This window comes from Molossus molossus, unplaced genomic scaffold (genome assembly GCF_014108415.1).
Source record: "Molossus molossus isolate mMolMol1 unplaced genomic scaffold, mMolMol1.p scaffold_m16_p_4, whole genome shotgun sequence".
Lineage (NCBI taxonomy): Eukaryota > Metazoa > Chordata > Mammalia > Chiroptera > Molossidae > Molossus > Molossus molossus.
Genome location: NW_023425377.1, coordinates 26,911,645 through 26,939,604, shown reverse-complemented (window position 1 = coordinate 26,939,604; position 27,960 = coordinate 26,911,645). Strand labels below are relative to the sequence as shown.

The following is a 27,960-nucleotide window of genomic DNA, read 5'->3' as shown; positions in this document are numbered from 1 at the left end:
AAATGATTTTAACCTAAATACTGAATTACAGTGGTGATAACTGTTATGAAGGAGAAGAGTAGGATGATAAACTTTCTGGTCATGAGAATCAAGGAGGGCTTCTCTGAGGAAGTGGCATTTAAGCTGAAACTTGCAGAGGAGGGTGTGAAGAAAACAAAGGCATGGTGAAGGGAGTGGCTAGGAAGAGAGGAGGAGGAAGTATAACTAGAAAGTATATTGCACACAGAAGGAAGAGCGTGAACAAGTACCCCATGGCAGAAAAACTTAAACTGCCCTGAGTCACAAGAGCAAGCCAGTGGAACTCAAGTGGGTGAGTGGGGGGGAGGTGTGGGGTACGGGAAGGCAGAAGCGGTGGGCCAGAGCCGGATCATGTAGGCCTGTTAGGTGAGAAGAAGGGTTTTTATTTTATCCTATGGTCAGTGGGGACCTACTAAGGGTTTTGAACAGAGGAATAATATGATCAGCTTTGCCTTTTTTTTTTTTACATAAATCAAGATACACTTGTAAATACAAGTAGCAGAAGCTCATACATGTCACATAGGTTTTTTTTTTTTTTTTAATACAGTGTATAATTACTATACAACAGTACAAATACAAACAAGAGTATGATGGGGTGGGAACAGTGGGGTGCGGGCTGAGCCTGGAGTCTGGGAAGGCATGCATAAGTCACCCTTCTGTTTGTTTTTGAGGACTAGGTGTTCATCTGATTTGACGCCAAGGTAGCATTTGGGTAAGCCAGGGTAAAATCCCCATTTAAAACTCATTCCCTTCTTCAGAAGCTTCAAAAGAAAATTTCTCAAGTCTCCACCAAGACTAACCTCACATGTGGGTGGTGTTGGGGACCACCTACAAGGTGTGATTTGAGAAGTGCTAAGAGGCCACTCCTGTTCAGTGTAAACTGCCCCTGTCCTCCACTGGTGCCGAAGATTCTACCATCACAACGCTGTTCTGCTAACTCGTCCTTCAATTACCAAATATGCCACAGAGCAGCCCCTGGGTCATCCTGCCTTTCAGAGACAGATGGATTCTTTATATTTTCTCAGGGACGGGAGGGCTCGAAACTCTTTGAAACCACTGACCACATAGGGCATGGAGGGGCCACGAGACTGGGCAGATTCCAGAGAGTGAGGGTCACAGGAGCCCAAGTTCCTTTGACTCCATCACTTTGGGGCTGGCCCTGGGAACAGCTGGAGTGTAGGATGTGGACGTAGGTATACACATGCGTGGATTTGCACAGCAAAGATATATGGATATACTTATGACATGTTTATGACTTTATAACATGGGAAGCAATAATGGGAGGGAACGCAGGCTCTGGGATTGGACCAACCTGGGCTCAGATCACAAGCTGTGTAACCCTCAGAAAGTTATAGCACCTACTTTATGGGGTGGTTGGGAGGATTTAGAGAGAATCTGTTTAAAGTCTTGGCCCTGGTCCATGGCATACAGCAAGTGTCCCATAAGTGTTATTGTTAAGGTTACATGTGTGTATGTCCTTATGAAAGTATGTGTGTGCATGTGCACGTAGGTGCAGATTTGGGCATCTAAGGGAGTGTGTTTAAGAACAAGAAAGGAGCCCTGGCCGGTTTGGTTCAGCGGTTAGAGCGTCGGCCTGCGGTCCTGAGAGACCCAGGTTCGGTTCCCGCTGAGGGCACGTACCTCGGTTGCAGTTTGTCCCCGGCCCTGGTTGGGTGTGCGGGTGGCAGCCACTCGATGTGTTCCTTTCACGTCAATGTTTCTCTCTCTCTCTGTTCCTCTCTCTCCCTCCCACTCTACCTGAACAAAGAATGGAAAAATGTCCTCGGGTGAGGATAAAAAAAAAAACAAGAAAGGAGCCCTGGCCAGTCTGGCTTAGCAGTTAGAGCATCAGCCTACAGACCAGAAAGTCCCGGGTTCGGTTCTCACTAAGGGCACGTACCTCAGTTGTGGTTTGTCCTCGCCCTGGTTGGAGTCGTGTGGGTGGCAACCACTCTTTCACATGGATGTTTCTCTCTCCTCCACCCCCCATCTGAAGATAAATGCAAAAAAAAATGTCCTCAGGTGAGGATTAAAAAAAAAAGAAAAAGAGAGAACTCCTGGCTGGTTTGGCTCTGCAGTTAGAGCAACAGCCTGCTGACCGAAGGGTCTCAGGTTCAATTCCTGGTCAAGGGCATGTGCCTGGGTTTCAGGTTCTATCCCCAGCCCCAGTCGGGGTTGTGCAGGAAGCAACCAATTGATGTGTCTCTCTCACATTGATGTTTCTCTCTCTTTCGCTTCCTCCCTCCCTTCCACTCTATCTAAAAATCAATGGGAAAATATCATCGAGTGAGGATTAACAACAACAACAAAGAACAAGAGAGGAGAGGAGGGAGAAAGTTGCCCCTGCTGCTGCTGCAGCAGTTCAGGCACTGAAGCAGATGTCTCAGAGGGCCAGAGGACTGCAGGACAGCTCACCGAGGACAGAGCTCAGCTTTACCAAACGGGAAACAGCCTAAGGGACAGCAAGGAGCCTCCAGCTGCGAGGCTTACTGATGAGCACAGGATCTATAAACGTAAAGAAGACAGGAACAGAAGGGCATGAGATATTGTTGAAGCTCAGAAGACCTCCATAAAAGGGAGATTGGAAAAAAAAAAAGAGAGAGAGAGAGTTAAAAATGGTCTCAAACTTGACACATATTCAAATGAGGCCTCTAATTTGCTCCATCCTAAAACTCTCCCCTGTCTTGAGCTTCATTTATGTTTCCTTTTTCAGAACTGATATGGAAGAACTTTGAAAAATGTGCACCACCACAATCTGTGCTCGGGCCTCTGGTTCCCCTCTTAAAATCTGCCCAAGGAGTTGCATCCAAGTACTTTCCACATAATAAACATGTGCTGCCTATGTTGAGAGGGAAGACCCAGTAAAAAGGTGCACCCCATTTTAGTCCCAGTTCTACCCTTAACTCCCTGGGCAACGTCAAGGAATCTCTTGATCTCTCTGAGCATAGCTACCTCATCTGCAAAATAAGTTGATTGGTCAATTTGCTTTTGACTTCCTGCCATACCAGAGGAGGTTTAGCTCCCTTCAAATAGCTCTCCTCCCCTTAAAGCTGTATCACCATATAACATGGTAGTCAAGAGCACAGACCACCTGCCTCCTGCTAGCTGTTACTCTTGGGATGAGCTATTTAATCTCTTTGTGTCTCCACTTCCTCCTTTGTAAAATAAGGGTAAAGAAGAGTCTAGTGTATCATCGAGTTGTTAAGAGAATGAAATGAGTTAATAGAGGTGAATTATTTAGAACGGTGCTTGGCACAGATAAGGGCTACTCTAGTTCTAAGTATTAGTATTATTATTACTCTATTAAATACCTTTGCAACTTTACATTAAATATATTACTGATAAATCAAGAAATAGGAATATAAGCATTATTTGAGGCTATGAAAAGTCTCCATTAGGCAGGGGGAGAGCTGGGACCATTGCTTTTGCTTTTTTTAAAAGCCTTTTTATGTTTTGATTTTTCAAAGATGTGTATGTACTACCACAACACTTTTTTTTTTTTTCAATTTAAAGAGGTGGAACAAAAAGATCACCGAAGTCCCTCTCACATCTCTAAATTCAAGGATTGACTATGATTTTTAAGGAGCAGTACTTTTAGTTGGCCGGCTTATCTTTGTTATCATAGCTACCATTAATATGCTTGACCTTTCCAAGAACTCCTTATAAAAGATTAAAATAAACACAGCCACCTTCCCATGTTTACAACTGAATGTGTTTCAGCTTCTTGGATAGGAGAGAAATTGAGAAAGGTGAGATTATAAACTGTAAATACTTGGCCTTAGGGGCTGACTTATATTTTGCCCCTTAATAATCTTTTCCCAGAAATCAGCTCAGTTACATAAAGGAGGATCAGTAGCAGAGAGTGAACTCGAAGAAAACCTCCGCGGGCCACCCAGTGGTGAAAGGGTTAATAGGGCTGGGTAAGGCGATCCCGTGAAATGAGTAAGGCTCGGAGTTGTTCAAGTTTCAAAGCAGTAGCAGCGTGGCTCTGGGGGAAAAGGAAGCACGTTGGACGGAGCCTGACGGATCTTGCTGAGCTGAATTCAGCTGGGGTTACAAGCTCAAGGTTAGTGGCCGCGCGCACCTCCCGGGGCGCTGACATCTTTGGAGGGTTGTCTCAGGAAGGCCAGGCGCCATCTCTCATCCTGGCATGCCAGGTCCACTTTGCTTCCTAGAGGGGCCACCCGCCCTCCTGCCCAATCTCTCGGGCTGCTGCCTTCACCCAAGCCTGGGCACCTGTGAGGGACAGTTGACCTATTCCCAGGAGACTTTTCTAGACTGGAGACTTCTTTTCATTCATCCAAAAGGAAACTTTCTGGAACAGGACCACACACACACACACATACACGCACATACACACCCCTACCTGTGTACTCTGCTCCGTCTTGGTATTTGCACAATCCAGAATTCCTATCTCCTTCAGTTGAAACTGAGAACAATGGTCAAAGTAACTAAACAGGCTGCTTGACTTTTATCTAGTGGGAGGAATATTGTCTCTGAGGCTATCATCTGTCTGTGAGAATGGGTTTCTAGTAGCAGCTTTTCTTGTACCTTGCTAGAACAAAACGCAGGGGGAAGGTGCCCATGAAGGAAATATCTCCACATCTGCACGAGCTTCAGATAAACTTATCCATGAAGACAACTTATCTGCATGTGCTGCAGATGATAAACTAAGCCTAGGGGAGGAAGGCTAGAGAGAGGTAGTGAGCTTCACAGAAATCGCGTTCTGAGAGCGCTTTGGTTTGAGACTTGAGACTGACTGACTGGAGGGGTAACCGACCCCTGGGAGCCCTGGCTAGGAGAGGGAGTGGGTATGCCACCTCCACAGGCCCGTTCTGCCCCCTTGCCCTTGCCGTGCACACGGAGCGGCAGTGAATAGCAGTCGCTGTGCTGAGTGCTCCCTCGGATCCTCCAGCAGGCAGGAGTCGGGTCTTGTACCTGCGAGCACTGAATCAGAATGAGTCACTGAAACTTGGGTGCTGGCACGAAGTACTTAAACTGCCTCATGAGACATTGCCTCCGTGTAGGTGGGGCATCTCTCTCAGAGCAGTCACTTTTTTCTCTCCTCTCTTCCTTTCTCCTTCAAACAGGCAGGAATTTGGGGGCTCTCAAGAGACTGGCTCTGCCCTCTTGGCTCAGCTGACTCTACAATGTGGACTCTGCCCCTCCGGGTCAGGACTGGAGTTTTAAAATAAGATGGATGATTTGACGTTACTTGATCTTCTGGAGTGCCCCGTGTGCTTGGAGAAGCTCGATGTCACAGCCAAAGTCCTCCCTTGCCAGCACACCTTCTGCAAACCATGTCTGCAGAGGATTTCCAAGGCCCACAAGGAGCTGAGGTGCCCCGAATGCAGGACCCTGGTGTTTTGCAGCATCGAGGCGCTGCCGGCCAACCTGCTGCTCGTGCGCCTTCTGGACGGCGTGCGCTCGGGGCAGAGCTCCGGGAGAGGGGGCTCCTTCCGCAGGCCCGGCGTGCTGGCCTTGCAGGACGGCAGGAAAAGCAGGACTCACCCCAGAGGTCTGCAGTCCAGCCCTTTCCGGCTCGTGCCTAACATCAGGATCCACATGGATGGGGTAAGAAAGATCTCATTTGTTCATGCCATGTCCACTTGGAGGTTGGGTTTGTGTACGCCAGCACTTAGGGTTCGTCTCTTTCAGCTGTGATTCTAAGAGGTGCTGCCGGGATTCCCCAGAAGTAAGTTTCTGCGGGCAGTGATCATTCAGTGAAATTTGGTGGAATCCTGAGCCTGTCTAATCTTTCCGGGGATCCTTAGAATTGTTAAACCTTCTCTGTTCCTGTGCAGAAGGTAGAATAAGGAAAGCCTTCTCGATTATATTTTTGGTCTTTCACTTCTGCTGTTCTGAGGCCAACCCAGTGCATGGCTAATGCACAGAGGATAGGAAAGAGAGAGCAAGCAATTCCAACTGCTTGTTGCTTTGGGGAATCGTTGAGAAATTTCCAAATGTCAGGATTTGTTTGAATTTTACCCAAATCCATCTTCCCACCCCGACCCCCATAGTAGCCATAAGGTGCTACTATGACAACGTTCATTCACAATCCATTCAAAGGTATCCAGAAGCTTGCAGGAGGGGAGCGTCGTGTGGGTGGGCTGATTGATGGGAAAGGCTGGGCTGCAGAGCACAGCAGATGTGTCTTTACAAAATGAATAAAACACATAAAATGCACATCAGCGGCTGCAGTTAAAAAACAAGCGGACCCAGTAGAGCCGTAGAGGATATGACTCAGTGGTGCCTTTGGTGTCTGAACCGTGTGATCTCCCTGTCCATCCCTGCGAGCACAACCCCGGGGCTCTGTCCGGCCTGGCTAGGAGCCCTGTTGCCAGAAGCTGTTGTAAGGGCACATCTCTCAAGAGGATGTGGTCCTGGTGAGTCCAGCGGGATTATCTGCACTGTCACCCCAGGAGTCAGTGTGCCAGAGTGGATGTGGCGAGCTGTGTCTGAGTCGTTGGCGCACTTAGAGAGTCAAAGCTGCATTCTGTGAAGTCTCACCTAAGCCAGCTTTGGTACTAACACTGGCAGCACAACCCAGGACTGCCCCCTGTGCAGAGTACCAGTGGGTGGGAGGGTCTTCCGGAATCCTCCCCAGCGAAGAACAGGCTTGTGATGTACATTGAGAATAATTTTCTAGATAGTTCTTGCAACAGCTCACCCCTCCTTTGGTTCACTGCACCTTCAAGCCGCCCATGCAGTAGGGGAGTGGGGAAACATTCAAACATGAGAGCGGGAAGAAGCGGGGCAGTGGTGTGATTTCTTCACTGCAGACTTTTTATTGCCATTGCGCTCATGTGTGTGAAACACATTCCCACAAAGGGCCTGGCACCCTTCTTTAAGGCCCCCTGTTAAGTCTAGCCACCAGTCGGAATCCACAGGCTTGGGAAAGGCAGGGTGGGGCAGGAGAGCAAGCTTCTCTCTGATATGTCTTGTTTATAGAGAATTTTAAAGAGAATGAGCTCCATCTTCAGCCGGAAAATCTCCCTTTGAATTCCTAAGCCCCAGCATCCCTCCCCTCCCCCACTCTGCAGAGTCTGACTTGCCTCTTGGTAGAGAATCATTACTCACTAAGAAAGTGTTGCCAGACTCAGGAGGCGAGTCCCTTATCACCTTAGAATGTTTGTCTTGTTCAATGTGGCTGTGTTGCTAAGAAAAGGTAGTAACGAAGGGATCCACAGCTACCAAGTTTTTGAACCCTAGAAGATTCCAGACCCCTCTTGGCAGAGGGAGATGTGGGGATGAGAGCTGGTCATACGTAAGAGACAGCCGTTAAGATACTGCATGTCCCTGGAACTCTTTCACGGGGACTTGTAACATCAGAGCAAGGTGCCAGTGATGGCCCATCCCCCAAGTCTTACTGGACCAACTCCCATCCATGAGGTTAAACACAGAACCAAGCCGGGGAGGGCTGCTTTCAGGCAGGACCTGGTTTCATAAAGATGCCAGGGAGCAGGGCTGGTGACCAGCCCCGTCCACCTCGGTCTCCTGCACGTTCTGAGCCTGCCTTTCCAGAACTGCCTCATCTCATCCCTTCAGCCTCTCTCAGTGGGGACATGAACAGCCGCATTCCTGGATGTAAATATGCCTGTCATTCTGCAACCTGTTCTACTCCCGAAATGTAGCTCTGTTTCCTATAAGTGCGAGAGCAACTGAGCCTCCCTCCCTTCAGAGAACTGAGGATTGTCTGGGCCACCACACTCTGTTCCTAGAGTCAGAGGAGAGGACTCGCATCCTCGGCCACGTCCTCACCAAGGAGACTTGTCCTCTCAGCCTCAGTTTACCCAATCAAGTCAACAGTTAATAATACTCACTACCTCCCTTCCTCCCTGAACTCCTATCACCTTAGAAAACACTTGCTGTGTAATGCGTACGCCTTACATGAAATGCAAAGCATCATCATTATCATTAATTTACACTTGCTGCATGACTTCGAACAAGCCACTTAAGTTTGCTGGGTCTCAATTTAAATTTCTGTAAAATGGGAAAATGTATTATAAAAACAGAACCATCCTGAGACTTAACTAATTAGTGTTTGCGAAGCACTTTGAGATCCACAGATGAAAGGCATTGGGAAGACCATGATCATAGTAAACATTATTATTGGCTGTTTATTGTGCCCTGCTGTGCAGGCTGCATTCTATAAAACACAGAAGAGTGATAGCCCTTGCTGGAGAGTATAACAGGTATTATTATTGAACTTGACTCTATGACGAGTCCAGGTCAGGATACTACTAAGTATAAAGTACTCCTCTTCGAGGACATAAATAACCCGTTGTCACAGGGTACCATTTTGTAAAAGACCTCTTCTGGAGGACTTGATGTTAACCTGGCACTCTGAAGGAGTTCCTCTCTGTGTGCTTTTAAAGCCCAAAGTCTGTCCTGCTCACCTAGGCTCCCCTAAGGAAGAAGCTCATCGAGATCTTTGTGTTGGCTCAGAGAGGCCTTATGCCAGCCAGAAGGCCAGGGTGGAACCAGTAGTCACACAATGTGCCAGCCCAAGATAGAAAAAATAGCCCATTGTGCCTACCTGTCGGAAACCCTCCCAAGCCTATTGTGTAAAAAGAAAACTTGAGAAATGGCTGTAGGTTTCTACAACATGCAATTATTTCAAACCAGCAGGTAAGATCAACAGACTCCTGGGAGGCCCCTGACTGTAAATCCTATTGGTTCCTACTGCTTCCCAGACGGCAGTCAAGCCAAAGGAAATCCACGAGCCTTGGAGGAGATCTGGGCTCCTGCATAGCCGATCTCTCTTCCCCCTCACTCTGTTACCCTTTAACCATATTTCTAAATTCAGCAATGAAGCTAAGTATTCGGGAACTTAGGTGTGAAAAATGTCAGTATTCAAATCTTGCTTCTGCTCCTCAATAGTTGTATAATGTGAGTGAGTCACTTAAACCTCAGGGCTTCCAATTCTTTATCTGTAAATTGGAGGTAATAGTAATATCTGCTACAGAGGGTTGTTGTGAGAAATAAATGAGATGATTCACATCAATTAGCTCTTAGCACAGTGACTGGTTCAGATTAAGTGCTCAATAAATGTTACCTGTTATTGTTATTGAAGTGACTCAACACTTTCCACTCCGAATTACACGCCCTTTTTCACCCCCTTAATTGTTAATTAGGTGTCTTCCAGAGATGGTCCTTGGTACCCTGATTTCTGGCTTGTTTTGTCTCCAAATGATCCATGGCCATGATTCAGGTGTGTGATTCTTCCCAGCACGTGCAGGCTTGGCAGCTCATTTCCAAGACCCTTTAAGAGTTAGGAGTGGATTCCAGGAGGAAACTTGCTAGCCAGCTTCACGTCCCCAAATGGAAAGTTCAAAGGAACACCATATGTAGGGCAAGAAGCTGGTGCACTTCCCAGCACCACCCATTCTTCACTAACTTCTGCTTCCCTGCCCCCCGTTTCCCACTATCCGCAGCACAAACGTTGCCGCCCTCGGTCCGGCAGGGCCGGACTTTCTCCCTTCTTGGTTAAGCAGCATGCCAGCCAGCCACATTCCTGTCTCACTCGCCCTATCAGCGAGAACACACCTGCCACCTCCAGCACACAGACCAGGTGGCTGTGTCCCAGAAACGTTTTCAGCTGGTGTTGCAAGCCACCGAAGGGGAAAAATGAGGTCAGAGAGCACATGGGGGAATTGAGGCCGGGTAGAAACCAGACGGCACCCAGCCCCATTTCTGAGTCTCAGCTGCTGTCCTACAGCAGAGGCCGTGACACAGACGGTGTTTTTTTGCTACATTTGCAAAGGGACTGAAACCATCCCAAGCCCCTGAAAACAGCAGGCAGATGCCACCTGGGTAAGGGAGGACCACATGGGGCAGGTGGGGAAAGACATAAAGGCAGGAACTGGGGTTGAGAAGTCAGGAGATGCAGATGGTTCTACAGCTTCACACACATTTGCAAACCTTTTTAAAAACCACGTGGCCCCAAGTTGGCTCTGCCCCCAACATCTCTTGACGTACCTCCTTCCTAGTTACAATTCCCTCCCTTTAATTCCTTACTGGAGTGTTTAGGACTGTGGTCCAACAGAGCTGGGTCTGTGCTGAGATTCAATTATTTGTTAGCTGTGAGGCCTTAGGCAAGTCACTTAACCTCTTCGACCTTCAGTTTTCACTTTTGTATAATGGGGATAACAATGGTGTACATATATCATAAGACTATTGTAAGATTAAAGAGAGACAGTGTATATAAAAAGCTTAGTACAAGTGCCTGGTACATAATAGATGCATAATAAATGCTAGCAACAGCAAATAGCAAAACAATAACAACAGAAGAGAAAGTCTGCTGGCTTTAGACCTGGAGTTCTTTGCACCCACATATAAACATGCAAAAGACCTCCATTAAAAAATTAAATGAAGCCCTGGCCAGTTTGGCTCAGCGGTTAAAGCATCGGCCTGCGGTCCAGAGAGACCCGGGTTCGGTTCCCGCTAAGGGCACGTACTTCGGTTGCAGTTTGTCCCCAGCCCTGGTTGGTCGTGCGGGTGGCAGCCACACGATGTGTCCCTTCACGTCGATGTTTCTCTCTCTCTCTCCCTTCCTCTCTCTCCCTCCCACTCTATCTGTACAAAAAGTGGAAAGATATCCTCGGGTGAGGATTAAAAAAAAAAAAAAAATTAAATGAAGGGGATAGCAAAGGTAAAGGGAGTTCTCAGAAAAACAAAACTATAGTAATGGAAAGTAGTGGTTTCCATTGGTTGCCAGGGGTTATGGGTTGGGAGAGGATGTGACTCTAAAGGAATAGTGTCAGGGAGATTGGTGGATGATGGCATTACTCTGTATCTTAACTGTGGTGTCAGTTAAATGAATCTGTATATGCGTTAAAATTCATAGAAATAGCCTTGGCCGGTTTGGCTCAGCGGTTGGAGCGTCGGCCTGCGGTCCGGAGAGACCCGGGTTCAGTTCCCGCTAAGGACGCGTACCTCGGTTGCAGTTTGTCCCCGGCCCTGGTCGGTTGTGTGGGTGACAGCCACTCGATGTGTTCCTTTCATATCGATGTTTCTCTCTCTCTCTCTGTTCCTCTCTCCCCCTCCCACTCTACCTGAATAAAAAATGGAAAAATGTCCTCGGGTGAGGATAAAAAAAAAAAAAATTTTCATAGAAATATATCCAGAGGGGAAAAGTCAATTTTACTGTATGATAGGTAATGTTTAAAATATTTTTAAGCCCTGGCTGATGAGGCTCAGTTGGTTGGGCATCATCCCGTGCACTGAAAGTTTGCTGGTTCAATTCCCAGTCAGGGCACTTGCCCCGGTTGCTGGCTTGTTCCCACGTAGCGGGCATGCAGGAGGCAGCCAATCAATGTTTCCCTCTCACATCGATGTTTTCCTCTCTCCCCCTCTCCCTTCCTCTTTCTTTAAAAATCCATAAAAAATATTGTTTTTAAATATTTTTAAAAAGGAAGCTCTTGTACATTTCTCATAGTTTCTGCCTGATTTTCACCTAGCCCACTAATTCCCCTTCACCTCTATATGTATTGGGTCAATGCTATTTCTGAGGAGGACTTTGCCATCATTTAAATGGCCAGGGTAATTCCTGCACCTGGGCTCCTGTCTGTTTCAGCAAGCCATTCTGTTACCTGCTGCAGCTTCCTCATCAGTTAAAGGTGTCTAGACAAACAATGGACAAACACAACAGCTCATCCCCCATGGGATGGCCTAGTCAGATGGGCAGGGCAGGAGGTTCTCCTTACTCAACTTCAATTATCCACCACGCGCACTGGGGGCATGTCACCAAGGGATTAGGCAATGCATATTTTCATTTCCTCTTATAAAAGGTAGCCTGCCACACGTCCCTTCATACTCTAAAGAGATTATGGAAGGCGGGAAAGTGCTTGTTTAGCCCTTGACTCAAGAAGAGCATCCTCATGGATCCCTGTCCAGGTGCCATTACAGAGCTTTGGGCTTAGCTGGGACCAGCTCAGATATAGCTCTCGTCAACGTCTTTGTCTTCTCTCTTTATCTCTTGTTTTCAATGTATGCTTACAGGAGAGACTAGTCTTTCACAAAGTATATACTGTAAGCTGTTAATGGATGTTCCATAGAGCTCCAGGGTCAAGCAAACCTGAGATTAAAATAGAGCTAAACATTTTTTTTTTTTTGGCTGCAATACTTTTCAGAACTTTAGCATGAACTGTAAATGTCTAAGTGGTACATTATAATAAGTAACGTTTCCCAAATTTCCATGACAGTGGCATCCCCTCCCACTTTTATGAGCACCTTGAGTAATATTGTCCATGGAACACATTGGGGGAAATGCTATCTCATACTAATGCAGAGATAGCTAAGCCCTAAAGAGAACTTCTATTGTAGTTGCAGACTATTGACTCATTCTAAGAGGAGTTTTAGGTAAGTTCCTGCCATTAGAAGATATTTTTGGAGAACTGGAACTCTTTATCACCACCTTCTGTGGTATTTATTGAGCTCCCATCAGAAGTATCCAGCTTTGGGCACTGTAGGAATCTACACAGCAAGGTCAAGATTCTCCCCTCACAGTGCTTACTGTTTAATGGTAAAACCAGCCCTGGCCAGTTAGGCTCAGCAGCTGAAGTGTCGGACCGCGGACCAGAGAGTCCCAGGTTCAGTTCCCACTAGGGGCATGTACCAGCCTTGGTTGGGGTCATGTGGGTGGCAGCCACTCAATTTGTCTCTCTCACACCGATGTTTCTCTCTCTCTCTTCCTCCCTCTCTCTCTCCTGCTCTATCTGAAGATAAATGCAAAAAAAAAAAAGTGTCCTCAGGTGAGGATAAAAAAAAAAAAAAGAAATGTAATGGTAAAACCAACCAGTCAGTATACATCTATGTATGTATACACACATACATGTATACACACATGCATAAATATATATATATATATGTATATATACACACACACATACCTGATTTAAAGATGTATTATTTAGTTACAGCTCTTAAGGGAAAAAAGAAACACTACCATGTCAGACATTCACTGTCAGATACATCCAATTTTAGAAGCATTAAGATATAAAAAAAAAGAAGTATCTTACTAAAGAGTACACACTGTCTAATTCCATAAATAACAAAACTATAAACTATAATGATTTGGGTGATAATGCAAATATTTTATGTGATGGTACATAAGTTTGCCTAAATTCATCAAACTGCACACTTAAAAAGTGCATTTTTATATATAAATTATAACTTAATAAAGTTCATTAAGACAAAGTCTTAGACTAAAGAAATGCTATTTTAGGAAAATGTCAGGCAGGTAAGGTGGTTCAGTTTGAGGGACTGAAACGTGGCCAATAAAAAGAAGCTTCCTAAAAAAAATAGGTATTTTAATGGTCAGGAAGGACGTGGTCAAAGGACACACAGGCAGGGTCTACTCTGGACACCTGGGTGCTAGGAAAGGCAGTTCTATCTCGAATAGAATGGCAGTTGGAAGAGAGGGAGAAGGAAGCAGATGGAGAAGAGACTAGTGACTAGTATCTGCTTCAAGACCACCACTAGAAAGGCACATGTCAATTACTCTGTAATAAAGTCTCTCCATAGCCAAACTGGCCACATGTCATTACGTGGCCCATGGGCTGTATTTACCTGATAGAGTCAATGCAGCCAAGCAAGGTGTCTCTACTCCAAGCAATTGCTGAGCTTATTGGGTGACTGAGGAGCAGTCTCCACTTCCCTGGTCACATTTCCTGATCACCCTAGCATGCAGCAATTCCAAAGTAGGTGGGAACACAGAGGCAAGGAAAGACAAGTCCATTCTACATGAGCAGCTTCCTGCAACTTGGGTCTGTGTCAGTCCCTGGGGTCACACGGCTCCACATCCCCAGCTCAGAAGCCAGAGCACTCAACAGACTGCTCCTGAGCACTGACTCTGTGCTAGGCTCTGTCTTCAAAGCTCACACCATTGAAAGCTCATTCCAGGGATGCTCATGGGCTCAGACTCCAGGACTCAAATAGTAGCTGAGTTCACCTCCAACCTCTCTCATTTTCCCAATATATTTTTTTTTACAAGCACAAGGAGAACAGGCAATTTATCTGATCTCACAATACTGTGCTCGGAGCACACAGCCTACAGATTGGCTCATGTCAGGAACCTCAAAATATTTTTGGAATGGGTGAATAAATAAGTGGTACACTTCATGGAATCATAGAAGGACTCCTCGTGACGCCAAAATGATCTCTTCCTGAGTCAAGCCATTACAGAGCTATGTGAGGAATGACACAGTATATTAGGCATCAAGTCATGTGGTGACGAAGATTCTCTAGATGTGGATTGCCCCATTAAGGACCTTCTGTCGTGACAAACAGTACTCTCTGGAAAACATAGTGGGCCAGATTCAAAACCACTGAGCTCATGAGTTGCTAATGCTTAGAAGACAGGAAATGCCATTCCATATATGGCCAAACTCCTGCATCAGACACCACACATTTCACGTGCTCCTTTGATCTGGGGAGAAACACTTGATCTTGAACTAATTGACACTTAATCACAGGGATACCAGCCACAGGAAGAGTCTCTAAAAGACGTTGCCGCTGAATTAGGAGCTAAATTGGCCTCCAAAGTGAAGGGAAGACAGCATTTCAGGTGGGAACATGGTCCCTGTACCTCTCCTGCTCCAAACCTATATTTCATATATATATATATAATACATAACACAATATTTGCCATTTTAGCTATTTTTATGTATATAGTTCAGTGACATTAAGAATATTTACGCCCTGGCCGGTTTTGCTCAGTGGTTAAGCGTTGGCCTGCAATCCCATGAGACCTGGGTTTGGTTCCCGGTTCCCACTAAGGGCACGTACCTCGGTTGCAGTTTGTCCCCGGCCCTGGTTGGGTTGTGCGCGTGGCAGCCACTCGATGTGTCCCTTCACGTTGATGTTTCTCTCTCTCTCTCTCTTCCTCTCTCTCCCTCCCACTCTATCTGAACAACAACAACAACAAAAAATGGAAAAATGTCCTCGGGTGAGGATGAAAAAAATAAAAGAATATTTATATTGTTGGGCATTCATCACCACTGTCCACCTCCAAAACTTTTCCATCATCCCATACTGGCTCTCTGTACCCATTAAAGAATACCCCCCTCCCCCATTGCCCCCTGGCACGAACCTTCTTTCTGAGTAAGAGGAACTGTCTTTTAGTATTATATTTAAAATATGTATTCCAAATTTCTGCTGATTCCTACCTTAGCCTCCCAATGAGATCAGTAAACAAGATAATGCTATGATTCAGAGCACAGGCTCTGCTGGCTCTGGGCTTCTGGGCCAGGTACAGAGAAACTCGGGACGTCAGGGCTATCCCATGGAAAGAGGAAGCTCACCTCACAGGGTTCCTGGGAGGGTTTAATGAGGTGATACCTGTAAAGTGCTCATCCTAGGGTCTAGACAAAGCAAGCTCCTGCTGAAGGTTAACTGTTTGCACTCACTCAGGTGGGTTAACCGTTTAAAGTCCTAGCACACTGGATGCAGCTGGACTGCTGTTCTATGCGTTGTTGACGTGGGGGCAACAGTGACCGTGGCATCATTTGGAGGATAAATCAAGATAATTCTTGGGGCCCTGGCCAGTTCGGCTCAGCGGTTGGAGCGTCGGCCTGTGGTCCAGAGAGTCCCAGGCTTGGTTCCCACTAAGGGCGCATACCTTTGTTGCAGTTTGTCCCCATCCCTGGTTGGTCATGCGGGTGCAGCCACTCGATGTGTCCCTTTCACATCGATCTTTCTCTCTCTCTCCCTCTCTCTCCCTCCTGCTCTATCTGAACAAAAAATGGAAAAATGTCCTCGGGTGAGGATAAAAAAAAAAAAAAAAGATAATTCTTGTGACATCCTTAGCACAGAACATGACATGTAAATACAGTGACAATAAATGTGGGACATTGTTATTTTAATTTTTGGTGTCTCATGCATTCATCAGACATGTACAGGATACCTTTTATGTGTAAGACCCTTTGCTGGGATCCAGTGAAGAACAAAAACAAGTAATATGTAGTCCTTGCCCTCAAAGAGCTCGTGGTCTTTTGGGAGATGGCCACATACACTAGTGATTAGGATGCGCTTAATCAATTTAAACAAAAGCACTTTACCTCCAGAATCTCACTTAACTCCTACAACCCACCGAGATGGATGCCACTGTTTACTTTACACCGAAGAGGTTTCTGCTAAAAAAAAAAAAAAAGTTAATACAGGAAAAGAAAATGGTTACAGATCAAAATTAAGTTTTTAAGGTTGCACTTTTTAAAAAATGCAGTCTGGCCCTGGCCAGTTTGGCTCAGTGGTTAGAGCATCGGCCTGCAGTCCAGAGAGAGACGGGTTCAGTTCCCATTAAGGGTGCGTACCTTGGTTGCAATTTGTCCCCAGCCCTGGTTGGTCGTGTGGGTGGCAGCCACTCGATGTGTCCCTTTCACATCAATGTTTTTCTCTCTCTTCCTCTCTCTCCCTCCCACTCTATCTGAACAAAAAATGGAAAATGTCCTCAGGTGAGGATAAAAATAAAAATAAAAAATGCAGTCTGATTCCTAATCATCCAGGCATTCTCAGAAACCCCTGCACACCTCAGAATATAGTGACAGGCATGCACACTGGGCAGCGGGTCCTGGTACCATGGTCTCGCTGCTGCGAGTTTTGGAAAATGGGCCTTTCCACTGCCATTCCCATGCACAACATGGAAAGCCAAGAGAAGATGCGAGAGAACTTGGATCACTCACTCTTACACTTCCCTGAAAGGCTAATAGAAAAACTTCAACCTGGAGACAGGGGAAATACGGCAAACACCCCTGGGGTGCCTGTAGCAAACCACCCCAGCTGAGAGTGTCAGCCAAACCTCCCGTGCTAGAGAAAGCAAGAATGAAACCATTCACCTAATTGGGAAACAGGCTCATGTGGCCGACATCAACCCATCCTCAGGCCTCAGTGTAGCCTCCAGTCCTCTGGGAAGCCAGCCCTCTGTCCCACATCCCAAGCCGGGGGCCACAGTTCCTCCTCAGGTTCCCAGAGTCCCCTCTGGCCTCCACAGCCTGCATAAGCTCCGCGTGCTTAAGGAGGTGTCTTTTCTCCTCTGTACCTGGCACAGTACCTGAAATGCAACCAGCATTCAATAAATATTTAATTATTGAATGCTTCCTGTTCACTGTATTGTAAGAAACTGGAGTTAGATTCAGCAGCTTCATGGCTGAGGAGCTCCTTGTGTCTTTCCCGAGGCTGGAGGAAGGGAGACGTACCAACCATTTTGTCCCCAGGATCCCTTCCAGCCCCTGTCCTGTTGACAAGGGTGTTTCTTGACTTAAGGCCAGGTGTGTTAGGAATGGCATGTAGGAGCTCGCAGGGGATTCAGAGGTAATTGGAAGGTGAAAAAAAAAAAAAAAGAAGAAGTCAAACCAGAATGCAGAACACACAACTGACTGGCACACTGCAGCCCTTCGAGCAGGTTGCCCCGGTTTTGCAGAATTAAGGATGATATCGCCACACACATAGAAATCCTTTAACTGGTTGCCAAGGCAATGCAGCCGATTCAGTGGGCATGGAGCAGGAATAGAACGCTGCAGAGCCGTGTTCAGGAAGGGTGCTTGGCTGTGATATTAACAAGCTGCCTAGACATGAGAAAGACAGGCTGCAATGAATCTTCTTTGGGACTTTTGCTTAATAAACAGGAAGGTCAGAGAAATGTGGGGACAGAAGAGAAAACTTCCCTTCCTAGCTTTCTGAATCTCACATTCCTCTCTGGAGTGGTGAATTCCCATGGCTGAGGGAAATCTAAGTAGATTGGCCCCATGTTGGAAGGAAGCAGAAATAGGATGACTGAAGGATGGAAAGAGATGGCAGCGTTGGCTTCCTCTGGAGAGAGCACAAAAAGGACCCAGGACACAGGAGCCTGCATTTTAGCAAAAAGAACATGTCCTATCTCCTCCTTTTACTTCCATTTGTATTGGAAAAGAATTTGCTATTAAACCTTTCTTTTTATTGTTTTTCTTACATTTCCTGAAGTTTTAAAATGTGTTTCATAATCATACAACCTTGTGGTTAAGACATGGCCTGGATGCCCTAACCTCTTCATTCCACTTTGTGTCCCAAGGCCTAAGTAATCCAACACACTTCACCACGTAATGTGTTTGTCCTGATGGCTTGGGCAAGGAGGGAGGGACCAGGAAAGAGAGAAGCTGAAGAGAAGGTGGACAAAGTTACTAATGAACATGTGCCAGACACTGGGTGAAATTGCCTGGGTTTCCTTGAATTCTCCCAAGAACCCTTGGCAGTCCGAGGTATTGTCCCACTTTGCAAATGAAGAAACTGCTGAGAAGTGACAGAGCTAGGGTTTGAACCAGGTCCGCCTGCATCCAGTCTGGGCTGTTAACCCACTGTGCCCTGGGAGCCCACAGGGCCCTGCACTATCTGCCAATACTAGTCAGTTCCCGTTGGCACCAACGCCACCATCCTAATGTTGATAACCTTGCGGAGCATGACGCAATCTGTGGCCAGTCCAACTCCATGGTAATGACAATGCCGTATCTCAGCTGGGTGCCACTTGGTGAGAAATGTAAGAATTTAGTACAAGTGAGTCTAGGTGACTCGAGAGGGAGACAAGAGAGGGTGGGATGGGGTCACGGAAAAGAGGAGGATGAGGCGGGGGAAGGCAGAAAAGGCGCGTGTAAATCCAGACAGGAGCCACAAACACCAAGAGGGAAGAAGGAGGAAGGTGCCCTGGCCCATGTGGCTCAGTGGCTAGAGTGTCACCACCCTTCCCCCACCCTGAAGGGTCGAGGGTTCAATTCCCAGAAAAGGGCACTCACCGAGATCGCAGGTTCGATCCCTGGCCCCATCTGAGGTGCGTGCAACCAAAAGATGTGTCTATTTCACATCGATGTCTCTCTGCCTCTCTGTCTCTCTGTCTCTCTCTCCCCCTCCCTCTTTCTCCCCCTCCCCCCTCCCTTCCTCCCACTCTCTCTTAAAAAAAAAAAAATCAATGGAAAAACTATCCTCGGGTGAGGATTAACAAAATAAAAGGAGGAGGAGGAGGAGAAAAAGGAAAGGAAGTAAGCCGAGGAAGCAAATGTGCAGGGAGGACCAGTGTGAGGAGATATGACCAGCTCTGCCAGAACCAGTCTGCTTTTCCTGACATGTAAACAGTCAGGACAAAATATTTAGGCCCAATTTCTTTCAGAAACTGTCATCTGGATGGGCCACGTGGTCCATTAAAGGTGGGGAACAAGAGCCTGGAATTCAGGAAAGTCAGCTTCTAATCCTGTCTTAGCTGAGAGCTCACCATGTGACATGAACTGTATCTGAGTGTTTAATAAATGTTAGCCATTGCTGTGGTTACAGAAGAAGTCTGAGTCTCTGAGTCTCAGGATTCTGCCAACTCAGTTTAAAAATTTGTCCTTTTCATGTTCCATAGAATATGCAAATGATACAGAAGTGTTTGCACTTAGGTTTTTTAAGGAAAAATACATACAAATTTAAAGGTTTTCAGGAAAATAGCTACCATTTTTACAGTCTCCAAGGGCCAGTGCTAAATACTTTACCTGCAAAGCTAATTTAATCCACAGAGGCTTGAAGACCCATCTTTTATCTTTTACAGATAAGGAAACTGAGTCTCAGGAGTACTGAGTAGCTTGCCCAAAGTTCCCCGAGTAAACTAACTCCAAGCCCACATTCTTTTTTTAATATTAATTTTTTTTTCTGTATTGATTTTAGAGAGAGGAAGGGAGACAGAGACAGAGAGACAGAAACATCAATGAGAGAGAACATCAATTGGCTGCCTCCAGCATGCCCCCCACTGGGGATCCGGCCCACAACCTAGGCATGTGCCCTGACCGGGAATTGAACCGAGGATCTCTTGGTGCATGGGCAATGCTCAACCAGTGAACCACATCAGCCAGCCTGGTTTTGTGTTGTTTTGGGATTTTTTGGTTTTGTTTTTTAACATTTTAAATTATTTCCAAAGAATAGAAAAGTGATTACTGGGTCAAAAGGGATGACTCTTTTTTAGATTCCTGATACATAATATCAATTTACTTTCATCCTTGTCTGCCAGAACTCGTGGCTACAAGTGACAGAAACCCACTTCAGACTACTTCAAACCAAAGTGGGGATTTGTTAGCTCACGGAATGGGAAGTTCAGAGTTCAAGCTCCTCTCGGCGCCTCTAAGAACCCAGACTGTCCTGTCAGATGGCTCTCCTCCACCTTGACTCCACTCTTTCTTTATATTGGTGTCATATTCTCCAATTGCAAATGACATTCCCCATGGATTTGACTGAACAAGGTGCATTCTCCCAGGTTTCTTAGTCACAAACAACAGAACCCACTGCATAAAAAGATTTGAGAAGAAGCAATATTAATAAAAAAGGATGTTAGGCAGTTCACAGAATCTCTGGAAGGGACACAAACAAAGCCTGGCTTGAGGCCTTCTTGTCAGGAACAATGCCCCAGATGACCGAGCACTGACTTCCAGGGCTGACCTCATTGGTACTGAATACTGAGGCCTCCCTTGGCCCCTCCTGTGGCTGCGGTTGGAGGTCAAGCTTGGTGTTAGCCTCCACCGCCTTCCCACAGAGGTGGAAACAAGTCTTTCCTGGTCCCTTGTTTATGTCACTGCCAATCTGAAGTTCAAGTCAGGTGCCTATAATTGCCAATGCCTAGATCCCTGGCTGAAAGCGATATTGATAAAGCTGGTGTCTTCAGCTTCTAAATATTGAGGCTGTTTCTGCCACCCACCAAAATTTATAAGGTAGGTGAGTTCCCAGACATTGAAAGGGGGTTCAGGCCCAACCAGTGTGGCTCAGTGGTTGAACGCTGACCCATGCACCAAGAGGTCGCCAGTTCGATTCCCGGTCGGGCCACATGCCCAAGTTGTGGGCCAAATCCCCAATAGGGGGCATGCAGGAGGCGGCCAATTGATGTTCTCTCTCACCGATGTTTCTATCTCTTTCTCCCTCTCCCTTTCTCTCTCTCTAAAAATCAATAGAGAAAAAAAAAATTTTTTTAAAAAGAAAAGGGGTTCAGAAGCAGGACATTCAAATCATGAGTGCATACTACAAGAAACATGGCGACAGGCAAGCTCAGATGCCCACCTTCCCAGTTCTACATCCCCGCCTAGCTCAGTGCCTCGCCCTTAGTAAACACCTGCTGCACTGAATTCAGCAGCTTTAACAAATAAGGCCTAATTTCAAATACTGACTCCGGTGTAGTACTGACAAAATATTTACCATATTTTTAATTCTTAATAAACAGTTGAGCTTTGTTATAAAAAAGAGAGAGAGAGATAAAAGAGAGAGAGAGAGATGAAATTAAAGTCCTATGTCCCCCTAGTTTCCTTATATCTAAACTATTTGTTCCTTAAACTCTTGTTTAAAGATGGGCAGGCTGACCTACCTCACTTGTGTTTAGCTTTTGTGGCTGGCTAATTTCTTTTTGGGGGGAGGAAAAGGAACATATATTTCTGATAAGTGAAAAGCTGGCGTTTTTACCCATGGACATCTACTGAAATACAAAATGAGACTCTTCTGTAGAAAGAATGGCAGAAGGATGTAAAATTGCTATTGGCACTTGAAGATACATTAGCAGGGTCAAAAGTGGGGTCAAGAAGAACCCAATAGACAAGGCCGATGGTCAATACAAGCCTTCATTCCATCAAAAAACAGGGCAGGAAGTTAAAGTGCAATCTGCCAAAGAGCTTCCATAGGTAGTGTGATATTTAATAGCAGCAAGCAACTGATGGAAATTTTTATACAGATGCAGCAATTAGCTTTGCTAACACATACTCAAGTACTCCAGCAGTGAGCACCACCCAGCCTTGACTCCTGCAAAGTTACCCGTAGAGATAAAATGATGTGGGCAAATTGCTATCAATTTTTAAGATAGTAGGGATTTTCAGGAGCCGCTGAATTCCTGCATCTTTCTTTCTTTTTCTTTTTTTGTCTCATGTCAGTTCCAAAGAGTTTGTGGTGGGGACAACTCCTGAGGGGCTGGCCATCTTCTGTTGTCACTCGTGACAGTCTCCCTAATTTGGGGGTAGAAATAAAGACATGTCAACTCGTTAGAATTGTCTTGCTTCTCAGGAAAGCACATTCTCCGACCCCCTCTAGACTTTTCTGCCTCTTTCTGGCCTGGGGGAGGGAGAAAGCCAGGGAGAGAGAGAACGTTTCAGATGTGGATGAAGTACCAGTCATAGAATTCTAGGTGCAGACAGGAAACTATTTCAGGATTCCAAAGAATGAAAGGACTCAAATTCCTAAAATGCAAGACCAAAAAAAAAAAATCATGGTGAATGGTGGTTAAAAGAATTTTGGAGCTTTGTTCTAAAAAACAGAAGTGTGGCTGAGTCCATACTCAGCCGTGTGCTATAACCACAGTGGTTTTATCATTTTAACTGAAGTTGCTGATTGAGACCATCAGTTCAGCATGAGAAAAAAGCTGGCCAAGCCAGATGTTAACCCAGAGTGTCGATTTTATTCACACTTAAGTCCAACTTATCCATGAAAGGTCCCCTTGTGTTAACACAGTTCATCAATTCTATGTATGAGGACTTTTTAGTGGTACTTTATAAAATTCCTTGTCAAACTGACTTAAGCCAAGAGGAAAAAAAAAGTGGGCAGGGGAAGAAAATGACTGACAGTTGAAGAGTAGATCTCAGGTGTGGCAAAACCTGTGGGTTCACAGTCATCTGAATTCTGTATCTCTGCCTCTCAGTTCAGCCTGCTGTTGCATTTTTCATTCTCAGGAAGGTTCTTTCTAGGAGAAAAATACTGGCAACCAAAGCCTACATCGTTCCTGAAGCTCTTAATCTTAGAGAAATCAAGGGTGTCTTCTGTGACAGCTTTGCCAGGGAGACTCCAATTAGCTTACCTTAGGTCCTCCTGCACCTCTGAGCACTGGCTGTGGGTGGGATATGAGGAACACTCTGATTGGTCAGGACTAAGTCACATGACCCCCAAAGCCAGAGGGTAGACAGGGTCAGCCCGCCTGCACCACTGAGACCAGCATAATTAGTAGGGAATAAAGGACAGGTGGTTCACAAAAGAAGAGGTCCTGTGCAGACAGATGTCCCAGTAAGAATGCATTTAAGTCATAGGTACGTTTTGGAGATTTTTAATTTTTTTATGCATAGCAGTTAAAAGCAAATTGGAACCAAAATTCAAAGAACTTCCCAATGCCAGATTATTTCTGAACCCTCTGACTTTCTAGTCAACCTCTTCACCACCCCACAGATCAGTCTATCAAAAATCTGCCCATGCTTTTTAAGGTCCTGTTCAAATGATGCCTCTTTAAAAATCTTCTGTTGGTCTCCCTCTGAGATTCAGTCTCCCCCTTCAGTTGCTATAGCAAAACTCATGTGGCATGTAACTTGTCCTGCCTTCACAGGTCTTATACACACATGGTTTTGCATATGTCCCCTCCACTACCAGTTTAAAACTCAGAAAATACTTTAAAAGAAAAATAATGAGGCAAAAAAAAAAGAGAGGCTAAGTCAGGATGCTCATTGATCCATACTTCCCCCATCATAAAACGTATCTCCCTCCACTAACATGTATTTCTTACCTGTTTCTCCTTCTGGACTCAGTTCCTTGACAGCAATGACTCTATGTTGTTCAACCATTCGTTTTTTAATAGCTTGCAAAAAAATAAATACTGGATGCATGGAAGGATGGATAAATAAATGACTTTATAGAGTTGGTTGTAGGTGGTTGAAGGGATTATGTTCAGCTAAGTGAGCAACTAAAAACTTTATATTGGAAGGTATCATAACCACATTGAAAACAAATGGAACACAATGCATTTAAATAATGGCACAAAAGAATGTTTTAATATAATGAAAAACTACTTTCTGCCTGGCTGATTAAACACCAAACTGCCTCCTATCAACACTTGTAACTGCTTAGGTTCCCTGAGGACAAGGGGCTGGATTAAATGACAGCAGGTGACTTTCTGCAACCCTGTCCCCTCACCCCCATCTCTGATTCCTTGGTGTTCTCCTTAATTGTTTTTGGATTTTTATCATCTCTCGCTATCACCAGAAAATCCAAAACGGCGGCTCCAGTGAAGTTCTGTTTACAGCAGAAACGAGAGGTGAGCATGTTGTAGAGACTTGCCCTTGTCAATTTTGACTGGATCCTTCTCAGTGATCTCCCTCGGGGCTCCACTGGGTTCTCACGAAAAACACTCCAAGAGAAAGACATTTTCTTTATGTTCTGAGAATAAACGAAGTGGCAAACTCAGGTTTGAGACTTTGGTTATTTCTGACAAGGTTGTTCAAAAATCAAAAACTAGAAAACCCCTATTTTTTCCCATTGCCATTTTTCTATTTTCCTCCTAGAAATGGCACCGCCCTGTTGGGGTCAGTGGTGTTCACCCTCAGGTTAGCTCTGATTCTGTAGGTCCATCAAGGAAAGACTGTGAGTTCACTTGTTTATCTGGGGCTACATTGGCCCCACAGTCGATGGTCAATTGACAGGTTGTGTAATGAATGATTCCCAAACTATTCTGAGTCATCATTATTTTGCTGTCTAGAGACATCATCGTTTTGGACTAGGCTGATGACAGTCTTCTGTTGAACGAAGAGAAGAGAAAGAAAGTGGAAGTTGAATCGACAAACATTGCGTTTTGCACAGAGAGCTTTAGACTGGGCACTGTGGGGTTGTCAATGTTGAAAAGAACTAAGATCATTACTGTTTGCACTAACTAACTGCTCTGAGCAGCATTCATCCTTTCAACAAATATTTATCAACTGCCATATGCCAAGCAGGCTGCTAGGCCTGGAGGGGATACAGTGGAGAAAAAGGTAGAGGCAGTTTTCGCTCTTCAGGTGTATACAGTCTATCAGAGAAATGTGAAGTAGTGAAACACACAAAGAAATATGTTATTTTAAGGTGTGATAGGAAATTAGAAGAAAAAGGCCTCAAAACTCTGGCCTATCCTTGTGGAGGGAGACGTACTTAAAATGAGAGATCAAAAAAATGCACTTCCTGAGGAAGTGAAGTATAAGTTGAAATGAGCCAACTAAAGAGTTGGGCAAGAGTATTTGAGGCAGAGAGTAACTTGTGCAAAAGTCCTGAGGTGGGGAGAATGAACTAGTAGAGAGAACGGGACCGCAGGCCTTGTAAAGAATGGGAGGGGAGTCACAGGGGGGAGGTGAGAGAGGCGGGGACCATTGGGTCCCTTTTAAGGACTTTGGATTGGCTTTTAAGGACAATAGGAAGCCACCAAAAAGTTTTAAATGGGAATGGTATGATCCAGTTTATGTTTCTAAAGATCATTCTGGCTGCCTCAGTGAAAAGGATTGGGTGAGGGCCACATAGAAATGGGGAGACCTAATAGGTGGAAATGGGGAGACCTAATAGGTGAGGGTGGCAGAGAGAGATGATGGTGGCAGTGGAGACAACAAGCGACATATTTGAGATCTATGTTGGAGACTGGATTCCCTCAACACTAAAGTGGAATCAGTAGTACTTATTTCATGGGGTTGTGAGAAAGAAAACAATGTGTGTGATGAGTTTATAACAATGCTTGACACATTGTAAATGCTCAATAACGTTAACTATTGTTGCTTTCAGACCAATGGGAGTGAGATGAATAAAAGCTTTTTTCTCTATTGGGAACACTTTACACAGGGATTCTAGTTCACAAGAATTAAAATACACATTCTGGCCCTGGCTGGGTTGGCTCAGCAGTAAGAGCATTGGCCTGCAAACCCAAGGGCTTGGGGTTCAATTCCAGTCAAGGGCATATACCTGGGTTGCAGGTTGGATCCCTAGCCCTGGTCAGGGTTGTGTGGGAAGCAACCAATCAATGTGTCTCTCTCACCTCTCTCTCTCTCTCTCTCTCTCTCTCTCTCTCTCTCTCTCTCTCTCTCCCCCTCCCCCCTGCCTTTTTCCCTTCCACTCTCTCTAAGAAATCAATGGAAAAATAACAACAAAAACACATATTCTGTATTCAGCACTGTAACAAAAGCTGGGGGAACACAAGAGAAAGATGATGTATTCTCCTGGCACTCAGAACAATCCAAATTTTATGGGTGGAAATGAAGAGATGACAAGATGCATACTCATGAAACAAATAGAAGTAATTACTTTATAAATAAAGACCCAATGACTCTTCAAAGCAATAAGAATTCTTGAGCTTTTATACTTTAGGGAAAAATCTGCCCACTGGAACAGTGATATTGGAGCAAAAGCCTTAGTTTGTGCTGAGCCCTATTTAAGATTCCTGTTCAGATAAGTGGCTCAAAACGAAATGAAAAGAGCAAGTTGCAGAACATATCTATATGTGCTATATACATATTTTTGTTCAAATTATTTACATATGTGTTTGTGCGTGTGCGTGGGTTTGCTTATGCATAGAAAAAAAATCTAGAATATTTTCCCAATAGAAATATAGTATAAACCACATATATAATTTAAAATTTTAGTAGCCACATTAAATAAAGATAAAGATGAACCTAATCTTAAAATATTGATGTTTAATCCAATTGGTCAACATATATTTTTTAAAAATCCTCACCCGAGGATATTTTTCCATTTATCTTCAGATAGAATATGAGGGGGAGAGAGAGAGACATCAATGTGAGAGAGATACATCGATTGGTTGCCTCTCATACAACCCCGACCAGGACCAGGGACCTAACTGTAACCAAGGACGTGCCCTTGATTGGAATTGAACCCGAGACTCTTTGGCCCACAGGCCAATGCTTTGACCACTGAGCCAAACCAGCCAAGGCATGGTCAAAATAATATTATTTCAACATGTAATTAATATAAAAATATTAATGAGTTATTTTACATTCTATTTCAAAGTAAGTCTTTGAAATCCAGAGTGTAATTTTTATTTAAAGCACATTATAATTTGCCTCGCCACATGTTAAGTGCTCAACAGCCACGTGTAGCTGGTGGCTGCAGTACTGGGTAGCACACATCCAGAAACACATACCTCAAACTGCAGACAGAGATTGTCTCGACCAGGAAGTGGGACAGAAGAGAGGGCAAAAAAAGGGGGTTATATTTTCCTTTTACAGCCTATAGTGTCTAGATTTTTTTAATACAGCCTATAGTGTCTCTATTATTTTAATAGAGAAGATGTATTTTAATTTTACTTTTTAATGGCGCATATTTTAAAGAACTGTTAGGAGCAACATGAATTTGCTTCTCTGATCTAGCCAGATAACCCACCCAGGCTAGAACATCCTTGATAACAAGGGTCCATGACTGAAGGTGTGGAAACACATACATGCTGCTGCCAAGCAGATAAATCAGGCCATCCAATCTTTATTAAAAATTTACAGTGTGATAAAAAAAATCAGAATGAGAGCAAGATCCCATGGAGGTTATGAAAAAGCAGGAGGCACTATTCTTGCCCTTGGATTTAGAACTCAACGGGAAGAAAAGACTTAGTTATGGCCCTGGCCACTTGGCTCGGTGGGTTGGAGCATCATCCTGTATACCATAAGTTTGTAGGTTTGATTGCCGGTCGGGGCGCACAGGGGAGGCAACCAATCGGTGTTTCTCTTCCACATCAATGTTTCTCTCTCTCTTTTCCTCTCTCTCTAAAATCAATTTTTTAAAATTAACATTTTTTTAAAAAGAAAAACCTTAGTAATGGGGAAAAAAAATAGAAGGAAAAACCCGAGTATTTTAATGCCGTCATCACAGTGTGGGGCTCACAGTGCAGTGGGAGCTCTAAGAAGGGGAGTTGGTGGAAGTGGGAGGTAAAAAAAAAAAAAAAAAAAGAAGGGAGAGAGGGAGAAACAAAAGATGCTCACTGTGGGCATATTGGAGCAGGTGGACTCCAGATTCTCCTTGGTCACCAACTGGTGATGGAAAGGGGATAGAGGACAGGTACCAACACCTCCTGATCTCTACCTGCTTTAAGTAGCTACAGAGGTGAGAAGGCCAAGCAGGTTAGAGTAAAGGGGGATCTAAGTCATGAGTTGGCAAAGAATACCAGGTAAACTGGGATGGGGTGGTCGGTATACAGTCTAC

The 27,960-nt window shown here is 45.0% G+C and overlaps 1 protein-coding gene across 1 annotated transcript in view; it reads left to right on the top strand.

Annotated features, from left to right (window-relative positions):
• The first annotated feature begins 3,917 nt into the window (after nucleotides 1–3,917).
• SH3RF2 (SH3 domain containing ring finger 2) overlaps nucleotides 3,918–27,960 on the top strand; it is a 122,719-nt gene continuing 98,676 nt past the window's right edge. Inside the window, exons 1-2 of the mRNA XM_036241975.1 lie at nucleotides 3,918–4,084; nucleotides 5,109–5,592. Of these exons, the coding sequence (XP_036097868.1) occupies nucleotides 5,215–5,592 (378 nt within the window). The 5' untranslated portion in view covers nucleotides 3,918–4,084; nucleotides 5,109–5,214. The remainder of the gene's footprint in view (nucleotides 4,085–5,108; nucleotides 5,593–27,960) is intronic.